The sequence below is a fragment of the Diaphorina citri genome, unplaced genomic scaffold (genome assembly GCF_000475195.1).
Source record: "Diaphorina citri unplaced genomic scaffold, Diaci psyllid genome assembly version 1.1 scaffold369, whole genome shotgun sequence".
Taxonomy (NCBI): Eukaryota; Metazoa; Arthropoda; class Insecta; order Hemiptera; family Psyllidae; genus Diaphorina; species Diaphorina citri.
This window is the reverse complement of record NW_007377804.1, coordinates 1-19,219: the sequence shown is the minus strand read 5'-3', so window position 1 is coordinate 19,219 and position 19,219 is coordinate 1. Positions and strand designations below refer to the sequence as shown.

Sequence of the window (19,219 nt, the reverse complement as noted above, 5' to 3'; positions counted from 1 at the left end):
CATGTGTGGGGTCTACTTTGTTTTGGCGTTTGATTTTTCACGCAGTGTACTTAACGTAATAATTTTTTTTTATTATTTTTTTTTTTTGTGGAGAGGAGGAAATCTTCAAAAGACGCCCTTTGCATAAAAACCTTTGCAATGGGGAGTGTGGGATTGATGTCCGCCCAACCTCTCCCTCTTCCCATTAGGGCCCTGGAACCATATGTATTGGACATTACTTCAGGGCCCTAATGTCGGCTCACTACAATTAAGTTGTATTATAGGGTCTCCTCCCATCTAAGTTCAAATTTAAATATTTCATTTAAGTCTGCCAGGAATCCTTCTTCGTAGATTCGTAGAAGCTTAACCCATCTTTTGGGGCTGTTTGCCTTTACACCTAAGCCTCGGAGTGGGCTTTTTTGTGTATGTTGTTAAGCTGTTTGGAATCCTTCTTAGAACTGATGGAAACATTGGAAATAATACAGAAAGATAGAAACTACAATGTCCATTATATCGCATGGAAGTTAGCTGGAAGGATTAGCAGCCAAACTTGAAGTCCATATCTATACCATACCTACGCTACATCTACCTGGAAGGAATCTCCCATTGAAGAAGGTTTTCCTTTTCTAGGGTAGCACCTCTTATCTGTCAATAGAAATGAAATTGACAGGATCTTTATAATAGATTAAAAAGATCATTTTTTTTTTTTTTTTTTTTTTGAGGTTTGATACAGGGAACTGTAATTGCCAAGGTCTTATCGTCCTGAAAGCGAAGAGAGAAGCCAGCCGTTCCGAGAACTAACCTTATCCGTTCAGGATAAAATCCGTCCCGGGCGGGAATCGAACCCGCGACCTAGCACTCACTAGGCTAGTACCCCAGCTAAACTAGTGTCCTGGTTAAGGCACTCCCCTGGTAAACTCAAAGGCGTGGGTCAATTCTATGTCGTTTTAGCCTCATTTGTTCGAATTTATGTCAGATAAAGTCGTCCGATGACTAATTAAAAATTTACCCTTCTTTTCAGCCCACCCTTCAGACACGATCAGTCACTGCTTCCCAACTTGCCACCGACTCCCCGGCTAAAATGAACGGCCATTGTTTAGACTCACCTAATGGTAAGTAGAAAGCAAATTTTCTCCAAGACTTCGTCGAAAGCCAGTGCAACTATTTTCACTGGACTTCAGATAGCACGATCTGATCTTTGAGTCAAGGATGGGATGGGTACAAATTACGAACTGGGGTTTCAAGTAACATAAAAACGAAAGGGTTGTTTTGAGTCCGAATTTTTACTTTTAATTTACTCTCCCTTTTGACCATTGTACTGTTATTTCTGGATCGGCCAGAAATGCTGTTATTTCTGGATCGATTCACTGTTGGCATAATGGGGTATCTTGTTCTAAGACTGTTTTAAAGCTTGAGCAAGTTTTTTATTATTCTTGTTTAGACTGCGCGAGTAAAGGGACTATTCAGTCCTGTTCGGTCAGGATAAACAAGATATATTCTATTCTAATTATACCTAGACTGTTTACTACTGGTATTGTATTGTTTTTCATGCTGCTTACATCTAGGAGGCCGAAACAGTTTAGATCGCCCCCCACCACCCCCCGTGTCGCACAATATTGGAAACTTACACCACATTGCAGGTTTGCACCACACTCTCGCTTTTGAATGAGACTTTGCCCCCTCTAATTACCCCTAAACTCCTAATATACGAGTGTTATTAATAAGTCTGTTCTCAAATGCTTAAAAAAGACTCTTAGGTCGGGGTTTACCACCATGGATTATCTCGGGTCAGAGTTTAATCCGATATTGACCCGGGTATTAGGGAAATCCTCTATTAATATCAATCCTGAGTTGGTAAACCCCGTCATTAGGCCGGTCACTCACATCAGGTTTTTCTGTGACAGGCATAAGCTTGTCAGGCAAAACTGAACGAGTGTGGCAGGAAAAGTTGACAATTTTATGTATGCCTGTCAGGAAAAACTGTCATTCAAAACCTGACTTGAGTGACCGGCCTGAAATCATTTTCCGTACCATAAATGACCTTATTTGAATGGCGTGAATTAACAGACTTTGCAGTCTTATCCTGGCAGCATTAACAACGCATATTCCATGCTGTCCTTTTGTTTTGCTCTTCGTTGCCCCTTACATACCTAATAACTAATATCATTCTTACTCATTACTCACTCCGTCTTTGTACAATAACTCATTTTATTTTGTTCCCGTGAGTTGTATTTACGAAGTTTAACCAATTTCTTTTAGTTTGTTAATTGCGCTAGCTGCTTGAAAAGATTTAACATTTCTAACAAATCGAGTGATCGAATAGTTACGAGAAAAAGAGTAGTCGAATTCTTGTATTCCCTCCCATTCTCGTGGGACTGCCTTCGTAGAGGACTAACTTGGTTCTAATAATCGTAGACAACTTTTCTAGTTTTATTATAAACAGTAACTTTTTCTTCTTGTCCTTATGCTTACCTTCATCAGGATCACCGTGCTATTGAGAGTATCAGGTTTGTTATTAATAGAGCAAATAGAACCTAGTAATAAATAGAGCGGCCAAGGACACTTTTGACCTACATCCGAAAAAAAAACCTTCCTACAAAGTTTGAGCGATCTGACCTGAAAGCTGAAGTCCTGAGAAACGGGAACACTCTCGAGCTTCGGCCTAAGTTATAGAAAGGCTTCCGATCCCAGACGTGATATTATCGCTCGGTTTTGCATCTAGTTACTTTCACTTTTTTGTCCCCTTTCGTTTGTCCTGATTTCCAGGCGTACTAACAGGAAATCCCAGGAAACTGCTGTGGAAAAATCACGTACAAACTCTTTGAAAAAGCCTATCTTTTTCTATGATTCCAGAATTTTAACTTTGTTTTCTGTATTTGTTTGTGTTTCAGGAGACCTGAGTAAAGTTGTAAATGAACTAGTCACTGCGATGGCAGACGAAGAGGATGATAAAGCTTTAAATAATAACAATGTTACTCATGACAATTATAAAAAATAACCTTTTGTAAAATGATTACTCAACAAAACTACATCAATGATCGCTTTAATTTTACCTTAGTTTTTGTTTCTATTTAATAATTTGCGACAATACAATACGTCTGATTTCTTTCTCTCCCCCTTTTTTATTTATAAAAGATTTAAATAAGATTTTTGTCATTTTACTTTTGTCACCACCGTTGACTGTAAAAATAACCCTTTTTATTTATTGATATATGGTTAATGGTCTAAATTTGAAGTTTTTTTTCGTGTTCAGACAAGTTTGTTGGCCTGATTTTATATGTTATTGTTTTCGTTCTTGTTGTCATTAGTATGGTTTCATGTGTATATTCGAAGACTGATTAATGATAATGAACATCTTCGACAACATAGAACATACTACCTTTTATATTGAATCGAAGAATGATTATTTATTTATTAAAATGTATACAATAATCGTATACACTGAACTCCCGAAATTAAATTGTATGAATGAATGTACGTATCGTTTTTGTGAGGGAAAATACTATTATTTCGAATGTTGAAGTTCCAGTGACGTATTTTGTTGTTGTCAAACGAAAGTACTTCCTTGTTTTATTTATTTATATTTTGTATAATTTATAGAGATTTTATTTTATTATTACGACCAGTATTAGCTGAACCTTTAAGTATAATGATGAAAATATCCTAGACAGCATTCTGTCATGTTATTGTATTAGAAATGATCTATTTAATTTATTTATGCGTATTTAAATCTGTACGAAATTGTACTTTTTCTTTTTTTCCCTTAATTTTTAGGGCCTTGAAGCATTGTCACCGTCTCTTATTTGTTGGTTTAAGCTTTATTAAAATGGCATAGTTCTTCTATCAATAGTTTTAATCGAGCATAATATTGACACTGATCTTCAGGCTATTACAATATCTCTTGTAGGTACCAAGGAGATCATTCAATATTCTTTCATCTTTCACAAAAAGACCAAGGAGATCATTCAATTCAATACCAAGGAGATCATTCAATATTCTTTCATCTTTCACAAAAAGACAGAGACATTTGTTTTATTGTATTGATCTTTGTTACTATTGGTCGTGACATTTATAATTTATTAAGTGAATTAATTTAACTAATTTTTTGTTTATAGGTGTTATTTTATTTTTACTATAAAATTGTAAATTATTAAAAATTAACGTACATAAATGTTTAGACCTCATAATGAATAATAATAAAATTATCTATAAACAAAAAATTACAATTAGAATTAACGAATAAAGCATATCCTTCCCCTTCTCTTAGCTATCTTTCTATCATTTATTTTCTATGTGTTCTAATTCAATAGAGTGCCAGCAAATGGAAACTGAGGAGTTGTATTTTTTTTACCGTTAAAGCTATGCTAAGAGATGTGCATATCCTTCCCCTTCTCTTAGCTATCTTTCTATCATTTATTTTCTATGTGTTCTAATTCAATAGAGTGCCAGCAAATGGAAACTGAAGAGTTGTATTTTTTTACCGTTAAAGCTATGCTAAGAGATGAAACTTTATTTTAAAAAGTTGCTATGTAAATTTTACAACCCAGCTTGATAGAACACATAAATCTAAATGCTTTCCCCCGACAAACCTCCTTGCAAAACACATATCAAGAGATTAAAATATACTTTAATTAAAATTCCTATTCAATTCCTACCATTCCGTTTTCTTGTTGGGAAATATTGAAACTCGGTGAAAGTTACAAGTCCAGTATCCAATGATATAAAGCTTTTATTAGCTTGGTCAGTTCACGCGTCAGTATTATCAGTATTAGCTTTGCCAGTTAAGCGGTTTTGCGATTTCAAATACATTAGTCATTCAATCCCCAATAGCAAGTATCGAACCCGTAACTTTTCAACTGTAAGTCCAATAGAGTTAGAAATTGCACCATTCTGTTCGGCATTAAAAATCACATAAGACTGACTATTCACATGCTTATTTGTCAACAATCCTGTTACCTACATTAAAACGGTTAGCCAGTGCTCAAAAAGTCGAATCGCTGAGTCTAAAGCAACGCCTGTTATTTAGAAATTCAATGCAACAAGCAGTACAAAAAAAAGGTAAGTTCCGAAATTAACTCTGTGACCACATTTTAGGAGCCGCTGCCGAAGGCCACAGTTTCGGAACCGCTTCAACCGATTCGGAACATATGGGACTTAAATCACAAAATTTACGGTCTATTTCACATTTTAGGAACTGCTGCCGAACCATTAATTAAAGTCTGAAGTGGCCATAGTTTCGGAACCGCTTCAATACATAAGGGGCTTAATGTTAGAGACCCGGGGTTTTTAGTGGTTTTTTATCAAAAAAAAAAAAAAAAAAGTCAGAGCAGGTACCTACCTAGATACTTAGTAATGCTGTGATACCCACACGCCTCAAATGAAGAGCTTCGCCACAGAAAAGCCAAATAAAGATGCCTAGTGTACCTCACTTGGCTAAAGAAGCCTGGAAGAGATTGACAAGAAACGCCAACCCTATTTAAGTAGGAAAAGGTTAGCAAGAGGAAGAGTGCAATACTCACTTCAAACTCAGCGCATAGATAGTCTCATTAGGATGCGTAGGACCTTGGGGCCTTATCCTCAACAGGTAAGTCCCATCCGCCTCTCTCTCCAGCAAACTAGTACCCCAATAGCTCACTGAAGGTGAGCAAAATTGAACGTCGCGTCTACCTGGAAGGGTGACTGTGGGTAAATTAAATTTTGAAAAAATGCGTCTACGAGTATATGACCCGGAGTTAATGCAGTACTCTATCTGCTACTTGTCCCCAATAGCTCACTGAAGGTGAGCAAAATTGAACGTCGCGTCTACCTGGAAGGGTGACTGTGGGTAAATTAAATTTTGAAAAAATGCATCTACGAGTATATGACCCGGAGTTAATGCAGTACTCTAGCTGCTACTTGCGAAAAAATGCGTCTACGAGTATATGACCCGGAGTTAATGCAGTACTCTATCTGCTACTTGTATCCGGAATCCTCGAGCTTTCACTGTGTTTCATTATTTTCGACAGATCTGTTATTTTACCTTGGTATCAAAACATATCCCTCATCTTATCTATTGTACCCGCTGTGTTCTCTTTTACTTTAATTGTTTTTACCGCCTCTTTATAACCCCGTTTTACCTGGTGTATGCTGAGACCCTTATGGAACCTGAGATGTAACCAATTCACGAAATATTTCCCATTTAACTATAAAATTGGCGTATTTTCCCATATTAACCATTCATCAAGCGCCTCAAAGTGTCATGGACGAAAGGTTTAACCCCAGGTTCACAGTAAATCGTTGACATGAGGCATCCTTTAATGAATTTATTTAATTTTACATCCTTTGTAAATACTATTTTACTTAGGTTATTTAATTTATGGATACTTACAAATTGGGTCGGGTACGCCCCGGGTCGGGCACAATCTTATAGTCGGGTACGACCCGACCATAAGATAGACGAAACTCCGAGTCGGGATGAAAACCAATTCGTAAGTATCCATAAATTAAATAACCAAAGTAAAATAGTATGAGGCATCCTGCATCTGCGAAAGTGCAAATGCTTGAAAAATGGACCAACATAGTATCAAAATGACACTACAGCCCTGATCTTTAGTGTCTCAGCAAACACCAGGCTTTCAGCAGATTCTAATACCCTTGTTTGAAATTAGAAATATTTTGATGGTAGCTATTTACCCCCCTTTTTTACAAAATTATTATTTTACAAGGAATAAAGCAGAGGAACCCTCGCCCTCCCCCTTCCAGTATTTCTCTCTAAGCTCTTTTCAAAATAACTAGGTGGTATAAATTATTTATTAATAAGCATGTTCTTGTCACAACTATTTGTACCTATAAGAAATTCTACAAACTATTCCTGATATTAATGTTATCTTTTTTTTCTTACCTATTGAAAATCCAGTTTTATCTCTAGTAGATATTGTATCGTAAAGATAAAAAGAAAAGTAGGTACTTACAAATGTCTACATACGTAAACGTAGAGTAGATATGTACTAACTTCCGATTGTACTTTTATAGTGCAATCCGGGTACTATTCCGCGAAACACTCCCTTGCATATATTCGTACAGTGCGGAATGTACAGTAGGGCTCTGTTTTTCTTCTATTAGAGTGATGAATATCTATTGGAAGAATGTACTGGAATCAACCTATTTTGTCGTCCCGAAATCGAAGAGAGGAAGGAGGACAGGATGGGAGAAAGCCAGCCGTTCCGAGAACGAACCTTATCTGTTTGGGATGAAATTCACCTCGGGCGGGAATCAAACCCGCGACCTAGTGCTTACAAGACAAGACGAGTTACCTTCCAAGCTAATTAGGCTGGCAAGTATGTCTTTGGTTAACCTGTTTCCGCCCGACCGACCGTAAGGTTGATCTGCACACTGCTACAATAACAACACCACCACTACCACCACCAACAACAAAGTTTTGACTGTTTTCTCTTTCGATTTTAGGCTGTTCATTTCTTGAGCTGGCTCCAGCAAGAGCCCCAGAGCATTGTCTGGCTGCCTGTTTTGCATCGGCTCTCGGCTGCAGAGTCTGCAAAACACCAGGCCAAGTGTAACATCTGTAAAGAATGTCCCATCATTGGATTTAGGTAAGCTTTCTCTTCGGTACTTTTATTTATAAGAATTTTCGTATTTGTCGTGGAATGTTTATTTTGAATTTCAGTATTGAACATATTTCAATTTCAAGTAGATTTCTCTAAGATTAATTTATTTGTGTTGAACAAAGGTTAGCTGACGTTGGTACTTTGAACTAATGATTTAAATATCTCCACTCTTTCTTTTCTCCCTCAGATACCGATGTCTCAAGTGTTTCAACTTCGATATGTGTCAAACCTGTTTCTTCCAAGGCAAGAAGGCCAAGAATCACAAGCTTACTCATCCAATGCAGGAGTATTGTACCACTGTAAGTTACCTCCTAAAACTTGTTGCATCAACGTTAAAAAATGGCATAGGATGCCTTAGAGTTTAATGGCATAGAATTCCTTAGGGTTGAATAGCAGAGAATGCCTTAGGGGAACCGATTCGGAACATATGGGGCTTAAATCACAAAATTTACGGTCTATTTCACATTTTAGGAACTGCTGCCGAACCATTAATTAAAGTCTGAAGTGGCCATAGTTTCGGAACCGCTTCAATACATAAGGGGCTTAAACCCTAAGATTTAGTGTGCTCCCGAACCATAAAAGTCTAAAGTGGCCATAGTTTCGGAACCGCTTGAGAACATAAGGGGCTTAAACCCCTAGATTTTAGTGTCACAATCGAAATAGACCGTAAATTTTGTGATTTAAGCCCCATATGTTCCGAATCGGTTCCGAAACTATGGCCACTTTGGACTTTTATGGTTCAGGAGAACACTAAATCTTGGGTTTTAAGCCCCTTATGTATTGAAGCGGTTCCGAAACTATGGCCACTTCAGACGTTAATTAATGGTTCGGCAGCAGTTCCTAAAATGTGAAATAGAGTAAATAGACCGTAAATTTTGTGATTTAAGCCCCATATGTTCCGAATCGGTTCCGAAACTATGGCCACTTTAGACTTTTATGGTTCAGGAGAACACTAAATCTTGGGGTTTAAGCCCCTTATGTATTGAAGCGGTTCCGAAACTATGGCCACTTCAGACTTTGATTAATGGTTCGGATCGGCAGCAGTTCCTAAAATGTGGTCACAATTAATTTCAGAACTTACCTTTTTTTTTAAGTACTGCTTGTTGCATTGAATTTCTAAATAACAGGCGTTGCTTTAGACTCAACGAATCGACTTTTTGAGCACTGGTTAACTCATTATATTGTAGGTAACAGGACTATTGACAAATACTTTATGCTCTCGACTTCCTGGAAGGACATTGTAGGAACTAATAAAATCCAACTGAATTGCTACTTGTATCCGGAATCCTCGAGCTTTCACTGTGTTTCATTATTTTCGACAGATCTGTTATTTTACCTTGGTATCAAAACATATCCCTCATCTTATCTATTGTACCCGCTGTGTTCTTTTTTACTTTAATTGTTTTTACCGCCTCTTTATAACCCCGTTTTACCTGGTGTATGCTGAGACCCTTATGGAACCTGAGACCCTTATGGAACCTGAGATGTAACCAATTCACGAAATATTTCCCATTTAATTATAAAATTGGCGTATTCTCCCATATTAACCATTCATCAAGCGCCTCAAAGTGTCATGGACGAAAGGTTTAACCCCAGGTTCACAGTAAATCGTTGACATGAGGCATCCTTTAATGAATTTATTTAATTTTACATCCTTTGTAAATACTATTTTACCTAGGTTATTTAATTTATGGATACTTACAATCTTACAAATTGGGTCGGGTACGCCCCGGGTCGGGCACAATCTTATAGTCGCTTAACCCCAGGTTCACAGTAAATCGTTGACATGAGGCATCCTTTAATGAATTTATTTAATTTTACATCCTTTGTAAATACTATTTTACTTAGGTTATTTAATTTATGGATACTTACAAATTGGGTCGGGTACGCCCCGGGTCGGGCACAATCTTATAGTCGGGTACGACCCGACCATAAGATAGACGAAACTCCGAGTCGGGATGAAAACCAATTCGTAAGTATCCATAAATTAAATAACCAAAGTAAAATAGTATGAGGCATCCTGCATCTGCGAAAGTGCAAATGCTTGAAAAATGGACCAACATAGTATCAAAATGACACTACAGCCCTGATCTTTAGTGTCTCAGCAAACACCAGGCTTTCAGCAGATTCTAATACCCTTGTTTGAAATTAGAAATATTTTGATGGTAGCTATTTACCCCACTTTTTTACAAAATTATTATTTTACAAGGAATAAAGCAGAGGAACCCTCGCCCTCCCCCTTCATTTAGTGTCTCAGCAAACACCAGGCTTTCAGCAGATTCTAATACCCTTGTTTGAAATTAGAAATATTTTGATGGTAGCTATTTACCCCCCTTTTTTACAAAATTATTATTTTACAAGGAATAAAGCAGAGGAACCCTCGCCCTCCCCCTTCCAGTATTTCTCTCTAAGCTCTTTTCAAAATAACTAGGTGGTATAAATTATTTATTAATAAGCATGTTCTTGTCACAACTATTTGTACCTATAAGAAATTCTACAAACTATTCCTGATATTAATGTTATCTTTCTTCTTACCTATTGAAAATCCAGTTGTATCTCTAGTAGATATTGTATTGTAAAGATAAAAAGAAAAGTAGGTACTTACATAAATGTCTACATACGTAAACGTAGAGTAGATATGTACTAACTTCTGATTTTACTTTTATAGTGCAATCCGGGTACTATTCCGCGAAACACTCCCTTGCACATATTCGTACAGTGCGGAATGTACAGTAGGGCTCTGTTTTTCTTTTATTAGAGTGATGAATATCTATTGGAAGAATGTACTGGAATCAACCTATCTTGGTAGATAAAAATGTGCTTTTTTATGTTTATTTATAATGCTAATGAGAATGATGATGTTGAAACGTTTACTAGAAAATTCAATCGAACTATGACAGCTTTTTAACTCTCAGTCAGTCTTACTCAGAGTGATAATAATTTGTATGAGTATACTATACTGATAAATGTGCTTTTTTATGTTTATTTATAATGCTAATGAGAATGATGATGTTGAAACGTTTACTAGAAAATTCAATCGAACTATGACAGCTATTTAACTCTCAGTCAGTCTTACTCAGAGTGATAATAATTTGTATGAGTATACTATACTGTTAATGTTAGAAGATTTCTTGAAATTGAGAGTAACTAGAAGGAAATTTAATAGTTCAATTGAATTTTCTACGTGTAAAGCCAAATTTGTCATATTTTCTAATAACCTACATTATTATTTTTGCAATATAATAAATACACTAACTGTTAAGCGTTGCTTTGAATATGGTTCTTTGTTTGCTGCATTATAATTTCAGGGTTACCCATGGACCGAACTGGATAAATCCTGACCAATTTCATCAAAATTGGATAAAAGATCTTTCTCCCCCCTAGCAATGCTGGTTTTAAAACTTTTTGTTACGGGATACACGTCAGTGGGTTCGACTCCCGTGTAAAGCCAAATTTGTCATATTTTCTAATAACCTACATTATTATTTTTGCAATATAATAAATACACTAACTGTTAAGCGTTGCTTTAAATATGGTTCTTTGTTTGCTGCATTATAATTTCAGGGTTACCCATGGACCGAACTGGACAAATCCTGACCAATTTCATCAAAATTGGATAAAAGGTTTTTCTCCCCCCTAGCAATGCTGGTTTTAAAACTTTTTGTTACGGGATACGGGATACACGTCAGTGGGTTCGACTCCCGAAAACATCTGTACTATCTGCAGTTGAAATAGTCAATCCTATTTGATTTTTTTTATGAGGAACTTGAAGGGAAAGTTTGAATGTATGCTACTCAAATTTGAGAATTTGCATTTATATTTATAAAAAAGAACTAGTAAAATCCCTTCACACAGGGAAGTATCGAGTTGAAATAGTCAATCCTATTTGATTTTTTTTATGAGGAACTTGAAGGGAAAGTTTGAATGTATGCTACTCAAATTTGAGAATTTGCATCCCTATTTATAAAAAAGAACTAGTAAAATCCCTTCACACAGGGAAGTATCGAAACCCGAATATGAGAGAGAAGAGATCAATTGCTACCTTTTAGGCCGGTGAACCAGTCACATTGTAAAAAAAAAAATAATAATAATAATAATAATAATAATAATAAAAATCCTTACGATACACAAATCATTACAAAATCTATCTCCCATATTCGACAAAAGCCCTAACTTCGGGACACGCTGTTCATTCGAGAATCTGACTAAACACCTATAAAATACGACACAAATACTAATAAATAACAATTATAAATATACTATATAATACGAATAATAAATAACTTAATGACTCGATAGATAGATTTAGGCGCAAGTTGAATTCAAAGTATCGGAGATTTCTCGGACGTAACCCTTGGGAAAGAAGCCGATCTGTAAAGAGAACAAAAATTACGTAGTTCTGTCAAAAACATGGATGTGGAACTTAAGGGACTCAAATGAGGATCATTTTAACAATAATACTAGTAAGCAAGTGTTTCAAGAGACTTTTCGATGTTACAAATTTTCATTGGTAAATGGCTTCTTCAAATTAAATTGATACATAGGGCATAAACCTGCACCCTTGACAAATTAAGTTTGCCTAAAGGTCTGGCTGGGGGAACTTTCAACAGGCAGTAGACCAGCTTAGTCTGACCGGAGGGACTTTAAACAGGGAGGATAGTAGCCTGAAATTTCCCCAGTACAATTAAAAATAGAACAAAAATTACGTAGTTCTGTCAAAAACATGGATGTGGAACTTAAGGGACTCAAATGAGGATCATTTTAACAATAATACTAGTAAGTAAGTGTTTCAAGAGATTTTTCCGATATTACAAATTTTCATCGGTAAATGGCTTCTTCAAATTAAATTTATACCAAGGGCATAAACCTGCACCCTTGACAAATTAAGTTTGCCTAAAGGTCTGGCTGGGGGAACTTTCAACAGGTAGTAGACCAGCTTAGTCTGACCGGAGGGACTATAAACAGGGAGGATAGTAGCCTGAAATTTCCCCAGTACAATTGAAAAAAGTAACTTACCCTTTCGTCAATTTTCCCCTTCCACCATCCCTTCTGCTCTCCTTCCTTACTCAGCACAATCACTTGGCAGCCCTGCTTCAATGGTAACTGATTCGCTTCGGTGGGGCAGAAGTCAAACTCTGCCACGGCAATTATCTGCCGGAAAGGCAACTGAAGTCGCACGTTCAATCCGATGAAATTCTCGATCAGACTGTTTCGCTCGTAGCAGCAAATGAGTTCGACAATGCTCCGGAAGTATCGCGACTGAGAGAGGAAGTACTGCGGCACACCGTCCATTTCTTTCTCGTAAACTTTCATGTGCTTCACCTTTTCGTCGGTTCTGTGGGGAGGAGGGGGAATTTTAATGTTTTCAGCATACTTTCAGCCAAATACTAGTCTTAAATGCACCAGGACATACCGTTTTGAATGCAGCAGAAAGTACCATTGAAGAGCCAATTGTTAGAGACCAGCGATCTTAGTGGCTTTTTATCAATAAAAAAAAAAGTCAGAGCTAGATACTTAGTAATGCTGTGATACCCACACGCCTCAAATGAAGAGCTTCGCCACAGAAAAGCCAAATAAAGAAGCCTAGTGTACTACTCACTTGGCTAAAGAAGCCTACAAGAGACTGACAAGAAACGCCAACCCTATTTAAGTAGGAAAAGGTTAGAAAGAAGAAGAGTGCAATACTCACTTCAAACTCAGCGCATAGATAGTCTCATTAGGATGCGTAGGACCTTGGGGCCTTATCCTCAACAGATAAGTCCCATCCGCCTCTCTCTCCAGCAAACTAGTTGCCTTCTCTCTTCCCATCTCTCCGACGAACCACAAATACTCGGACAGATTCTCATGGTCTGCCCAGGACTTGGCAGTCCATTCGTTGCCGCCTAGGGGCTGTGCTGCCCCGGCTATGTCCATTAGGGGGGGACGGGGGGACATCGCCGGGAGAGGGACCCCGGTACCGCATCGACCCGTGTGGGGGATGCACTGCTTGTGACACGCCAGGTAGCACTAGGGGCTTAAACCCTAAGATTTATTGTGCTCCCGAACCATAAAAGTCTAAAGTGGCCATAGTTTCGGAACCGCTTGAGAACATAAGGGTCTTAAACCCCTAGATTTTAGTGTCACAATCGAAATAGACCGTAAATTTTGTGATTTAAGCCCCATATGTTCCGAATCGGTTCCCAAACTATGGCCACTTTGGACTTTTATGGTTCAGGAGAACACTAAATCTTGGTGTTTAAGCCCCTTATGTATTGAAGCGGTTCCGAAACTATGGCCACTTCAGACTTTAATAATTAATGGTTCGGCAGCAGTTACTAAAATGTGAAATAGACCGTAAATTTTGTGATTTAAGCCCCATATGTTCCGAATCGGTTCCGAAACTATGGCCACTTTAGACTTTTATGGTTCGGTAGCACACTAAATCTTGGGGTTTAAGCCCCTTATGTATTGAAGCGGTTCCGAAACTATGGCCACTTCAGACTTTAATCAATGGTTCGGCAGCAGTTCCTAAAATGTGGTCACAGGGTTAATTTCAGAACTTACCTTTTTTTAAGTACTGCTTGTTGCATTGAATTTCTAAATAACAGGCGTTGCTTTAGACTCAGCGAATCGACTTTGAGCACTGGTTAACTCGTTATACTGTAGGTAACAGGACTATTGACAAATACTTTATGCTCTCGACTTCCTGGAAGGACATCGTAGGAACTAATAAAATCCAACTGAATGACAGACAACATAGCTTTTAGCCCATTTTATCCTTGGACCTGAATTCACTATGAACTTCGCCTATTTCAAATAAACAATTTGTTAAATTTATTTGACTTGACAAAATTTGGCAGCAGGGGTTGATTCTTTGCAATGGAAGAAATGAAAACACTGGTTTCTACTAGGTTAATAGAACAGACGACATACATAGATATAAATATATTCTACAAAAATATCACATGTATAAAATATTTTTTCTTTCTTTTTTAACAAATAAAGAAGTAAATAATTGTTTTCATGTCTATCGCGTTGTCAAAACAGCACCTCAAATGTTACAAGTGCTTGATTTCCCACCTGTAATATTGTCTCAGTCCTCATTACCCAATTGATTTTAGTCTATCAAAGTGTGGACTAAAGCGGACCTTCGGGAACAATTTGTTTATAAAACTGGGAAGTTTAGATTAATTCCACTTTGACAACTACTTGACCATGTAGGGAATATTCAAAGAACTAGGTAATGGGAAATGATTTGAAATAATTTAACACTTCTTTCAATCATTTTTGAAACAGTTGAATGAAACGTAATGCTAAAGAAGGGTCATTTCTATCTATCTATCATCTCAATCCAAGGATTGGTTGGCAACTCTTCTCCATGAAAAATAACACTTCTTTCAATCATTTTTGAAACAGTTGAATGAAACGTAATGCTAAAGAAGGGTCATTTCTATCTATCTATCATCTCAATCCAACGATTGGTTGGCAACTCTTCTCCATGAAAAATAATAATAATAATAAAGCTTTAAATAAATATACATGTCCGTGCTAAATTATTAAACCTTGAAAAGTTAGAACAGATTATTACAATTTAAAAGTTGACGGACAGAAAAAAAGTAGATCCCACACTGTATTGCGACGGAAGAGCATTATCGGAATGTAAAATTAAATTAAAAGCATACAAAAGGGAATGATGTTTCTAAAAGCCAAATATAAGGAAACAGCTGTTCACTAGCAAGAATACTCGAGCACCTTGACGAAAACATTTGTAAGTGGGTATTCATTTCATTTCTAACTTGGGTAATGATACAGAATCGTGAACAGCAGATGCGAAATCTAAATGAAAAAAAAAGCAAAACATAAAGATACATAGCAAAAATTAAGTACATTTAAAGCATTGTAACTGTTTCTAATTCACGCGATGGAAAAGCATAAACAATAGTATAAATAAAACGTTCAACCTCGATGTCCTATCGATAGTAAAAAGTGTCAAAGGGGGTTTCGTTTAAAAAAATCTTATTTCCACTGTCGATGTCATACAGTATAAGAAAAACAAAAATTTGGTAAAGATATACTACGCAAAAACCTTTTCTATCCTTAGTTGGCAAATGATACATTTTGGGGGTTATGATTTCAATACTGATAAAGAACTAAACGACTTATACTCGTAGATATTCTAACGAGAATAGACTATTAATTTAAGCAAACTAAAATCTGCGCACATAAATGCAACATAAAATGGACAAAATTAATAAACATCGACAAGATTATTACATGTAACATCAATTAAAATTTTAGATAATTAACAACTATCGACGAATATAATTTATTATTATCTAACACTGATTACATATAAAAAATAACAAAAATAGTATTCACCACAGGCGTGGCATGTTTAAAAACTGGGATGATGACGGGCAGTTTAAGAAAACAGAAGGAACAGGATAATGTCCAGACGTATAAGTACCTGTTGCATTAATACTAGTACCTAACCAAGAGTATGAAAGAAACGATATCAATATTGATATGGTAGGTTGAGGTTTAAAATGTGCTCTAGCAATACTTGCTAAACTTTTAAACAGCTCCTTTACAGAGATTCAGTAATTTCAAATGGTGTGCTACACATCACAAATTACAGGACTTTTATAAAGTTACGTGGTTAACGCTCAAAAGTGATAAACATGAAAAAAGAAAAAAATACCTGCTGTCAGCTTTTATAGCATATTTAAAAAATGACGTAAAGCATAAATAATTCTTTTCTTTTTTTCAATTTCAAACACGTCAAATTGCAGGGAAAAAAATCAGAAAGACAAAGAATTTCAGATTAGTATAAAATGAAAATAAGAACTACAAGATATTTTCACAGTACAGATTATTTGGCACACTAATTGGAAATGCGAAAACCCATGGGGTAATACATGAACTTTTATACTGCTCGAAAAAAGAATTCTATTGTAGAATATTTTTGTACCTTATCTATCCTGTCGGCATTGGGCAGAAATGTCCCTTTACCCCCACATTCTAACTAAGGTACATTTTGATGTTTTACGTGGTGAACCAAGTTTAAAATAATACATTATTTTTATACGAACTTAATCATTTCAAATACTGAGAGGAACAACTATGACAAATGGACTACATGTAACATCAATTAAAATTTTAGATAATTAACAACTATCGACGAATATAATTTATTATTATCTAACACTGATTACATATAAAAATAACAAAAATAGTATTCACCACAGGCGTGGCATGTTTAAAAACTGGGATGATGACGGGCAGTTTAAGAAAACAGAAGGAACAGGATAATGTCCAGACGTATAAGTACCTGTTGCATTAATACTAGTACCTAACCAAGAGTATGAAAGAAACGATATCAATATTGATATGGTAGGTTGAGGTTTAAAATGTGCTCTAGCAATACTTGCTAAACTTTTAAACAGCTCCTTTACAGAGATTCAGTAATTTCAAATGGTGTGCTACACATCACAAATTACAGGACTTTTATAAAGTTACGTGGTTAACGCTCAAAAGTGATAAACATGAAAAAAGAAAAAAATACCTGCTGTCAGCTTTTATAGCATATTTAAAAAATGACGTAAAGCATAAATAATTCTTTTCTTTTTTTCAATTTCAAACACGTCAAATTGCAGGGAAAAAAATCAGAAAGACAAAGAATTTCAGATTAGTATAAAATGAAAATAAGAACTACAAGATATTTTCACAGTACAGATTATTTGGCACACTAATTGGAAATGCGAAAACCCATGGGGTAATACATGAACTTTTATACTGCTCGAAAAAAGAATTCTATTGTAGAATATTTTTGTACCTTATCTATCCTGTCGGCATTGGGCAGAAATGTCCCTTTACCCCCACATTCTAACTAAGGTACATTTTGATGTTTTACGTGGTGAACCAAGTTTAAAATAATACATTATTTTTATACGAACTTAATCATTTCAAATACTGAGAGGAACAACTATGACAAATGGACAGTTTGTTAAATATAATAAATAACTCTTGACAAGAGAAAAAATAAGGGATATTAATACAAGAATATAATGGCATGGCAAAAAATATCCGAATATCTTAATAGGACAAATGGACAGTTTGTTAAATATAATAAATAACTCTTGACAAGAGAAAAAATAAGGGATATTAATACAAGAATATAATGGCATGGCACAAAATATCCGAATATCTTAATACGCTACAGGTTAGCACTACTTAGCTACATTTTATAAAAATGTACTTTTATTACGTGGGTCTTTATTATTACGAACAATTAAAAAAAAAAAAAATTCTAGCAGAAAAAAGTGATCCGTATCAAAATAATTCAAAGTAAACCAAAAATAAATACACAAGTTATAGATTTAAATTGAACAATAATGCTTTGTTTAAATAATCTTGAGCAAGTTTGAATCAAAACCTTTGTTTATGACTTTTATTTCAATAAATAGTATGGCTTTATACTTCTTAATCACGGATCGTATTTAGGCTAAAGGCAAGCAATATCTGTCCAAGATTCGTTGTATTGGCACATGGGAAGAATGGATTAGAAATACCTTAGGCAAGAAACTCTTTAAAAAAATAATACTATGAATGAGAAAAAAAATCTTACACCCAGATTTATGACCAAAATCTCTTACAAGGAACATGCATAGGGGAAAATGATCCCCTATTGATTTTAATTTTTTTAACAAGTGTTGTGTATATATACTATGAACACTTTGGAAAGTCGAAGTTTAATTACGAATGTGCGAGTACAGACAAAGGGTTAAATGAAAAGTAAGGAATGATACTGGTTAGGACCTCCGTAAAATTGTTTAAATACTGATTTCGAACAGTAAACCAAGTCAAAAAGATTTCGAACATATACTATGAACACTTTGGAAAGTCGAAGTTTAATTACGAATGTGCGAGTACAGACAAAGGGTTAAATGAAAAGTAAGGAATGATACTGATTAGGACCTCCGTACAATTGTTTAAATACTGATTTCGAACAGTAAACCAAGTCAAAAAGATTTCGAACAATAAACCGTGTATTCTGAAAGAGAAAACATGGGCTGACATATTCTTGTTAGCCGAATATAAACATTTTGTGTCAAGGATCTATCGATTCTATCACATCTTTCACGGTTTCTAAGTTGACTCAGAACTTGGCCTTTCGGTCGTGGTCTTTCTGGTCCATTAAGAAAATAAATAACACAAGTAACACATAACACTTAAATACAGTGTATGCCCGAAAGTAGAGCGTTACTCGAATATGAGGTCAAATTCTCAAATAAATGCGGATAAAATTCCATGCCTTGGCTGCATACACAAAAGGCCCAAATCTGAGGCTTAGGTGTGGGGGTGGTCAGCCCTAAAGGATGGATTCTACGAATGCCTTGGCTGGGATCAAACCCACCAAGGCAGGCAATTTATTTTTTATCTATTTAATTGTACGGAGAACAAAATTATGCATAGTACAACGTCATGAGATACCTAGAATATAAATAAGAATAATATACAATAACCAAGCTGTTTGTTTTACCTGAATATCTCTCATGATTTGCAACGTGTCACTGTCCCTTTTCACTTCATTGATGTACTGTGCTACGTCCACCATAGCTTCCAGAGCCTTTTCTAGATCTCTATATTCTTCATGACTC

General features: G+C 35.9%; 2 protein-coding genes and 3 long non-coding RNA genes across 5 annotated transcripts in view; 3 read left to right on the top strand and 2 right to left on the bottom strand.

The window, feature by feature from the left end:
* LOC103508121 (dystrophin, isoforms A/C/F/G/H-like) overlaps positions 1 to 4,163 on the top strand; it is a 148,319-nt gene extending 144,156 nt beyond the window's left edge. The window contains exons 30-32 of the mRNA XM_026822820.1: positions 985 to 1,091; positions 1,545 to 1,619; positions 2,871 to 4,163. Coding sequence (XP_026678621.1) covers positions 985 to 1,091; positions 1,545 to 1,619; positions 2,871 to 2,977 — 289 coding nt within the window. The 3' untranslated portion in view covers positions 2,978 to 4,163. The remainder of the gene's footprint in view (positions 1 to 984; positions 1,092 to 1,544; positions 1,620 to 2,870) is intronic.
* A 1,721-nt stretch (positions 4,164 to 5,884) lies between these two features.
* LOC113466958 lies at positions 5,885 to 9,761 on the top strand. The gene is made up of 2 exons (XR_003391194.1): positions 5,885 to 6,240; positions 9,347 to 9,761. It is a non-coding gene; the product is annotated as an uncharacterized LOC113466958 (long non-coding RNA).
* On the bottom strand, positions 6,706 to 10,540 carry LOC113466957. The gene is made up of 2 exons (XR_003391192.1): positions 10,378 to 10,540; positions 6,706 to 7,119 (listed from the first exon to the last, which is right to left on the bottom strand). It is a non-coding gene; the product is annotated as an uncharacterized LOC113466957 (long non-coding RNA).
* LOC103508120 lies at positions 7,391 to 7,858 on the top strand. The gene is made up of 2 exons (XR_003391193.1): positions 7,391 to 7,565; positions 7,768 to 7,858. It is a non-coding gene; the product is annotated as an uncharacterized LOC103508120 (long non-coding RNA).
* A 1,089-nt stretch (positions 10,541 to 11,629) lies between the features above and the next one.
* Positions 11,630 to 13,584, bottom strand: LOC103508117 (protein vav-like). The gene is made up of 3 exons (XM_008472651.3): positions 13,270 to 13,584; positions 12,597 to 12,915; positions 11,630 to 11,951 (listed from the first exon to the last, which is right to left on the bottom strand). The coding sequence occupies exons 1-3, from the start codon at positions 13,512 to 13,514 to the stop codon at positions 11,886 to 11,888; spliced, it is 630 nt and encodes a 209-aa protein (XP_008470873.1). The 5' UTR covers positions 13,515 to 13,584; the 3' UTR covers positions 11,630 to 11,885.
* Between the last annotated feature and the right edge of the window lie 5,635 nt (positions 13,585 to 19,219).

What these genes read in the sequence shown, in the direction of transcription:
- LOC103508117 (XM_008472651.3), bottom strand. Translation starts at nt 13,514, where the DNA reads ATGTCCCCCCGTCCCCCCCTAATGGACATAGCCGGGGCAGCACAGCCC. An exon ending in ATCTATGCGCTGAGTTTGAA is followed by an intron (nt 12,916 to 13,269) that starts GTGAGTATTGCA and finishes TCCTCCCCACAG; the next exon opens with AACCGACGAAAAGGTGAAGC. An exon ending in AGGGGAAAATTGACGAAAGG is followed by an intron (nt 11,952 to 12,596) that starts GTAAGTTACTTT and finishes TTCTCTTTACAG; the next exon opens with ATCGGCTTCTTTCCCAAGGG.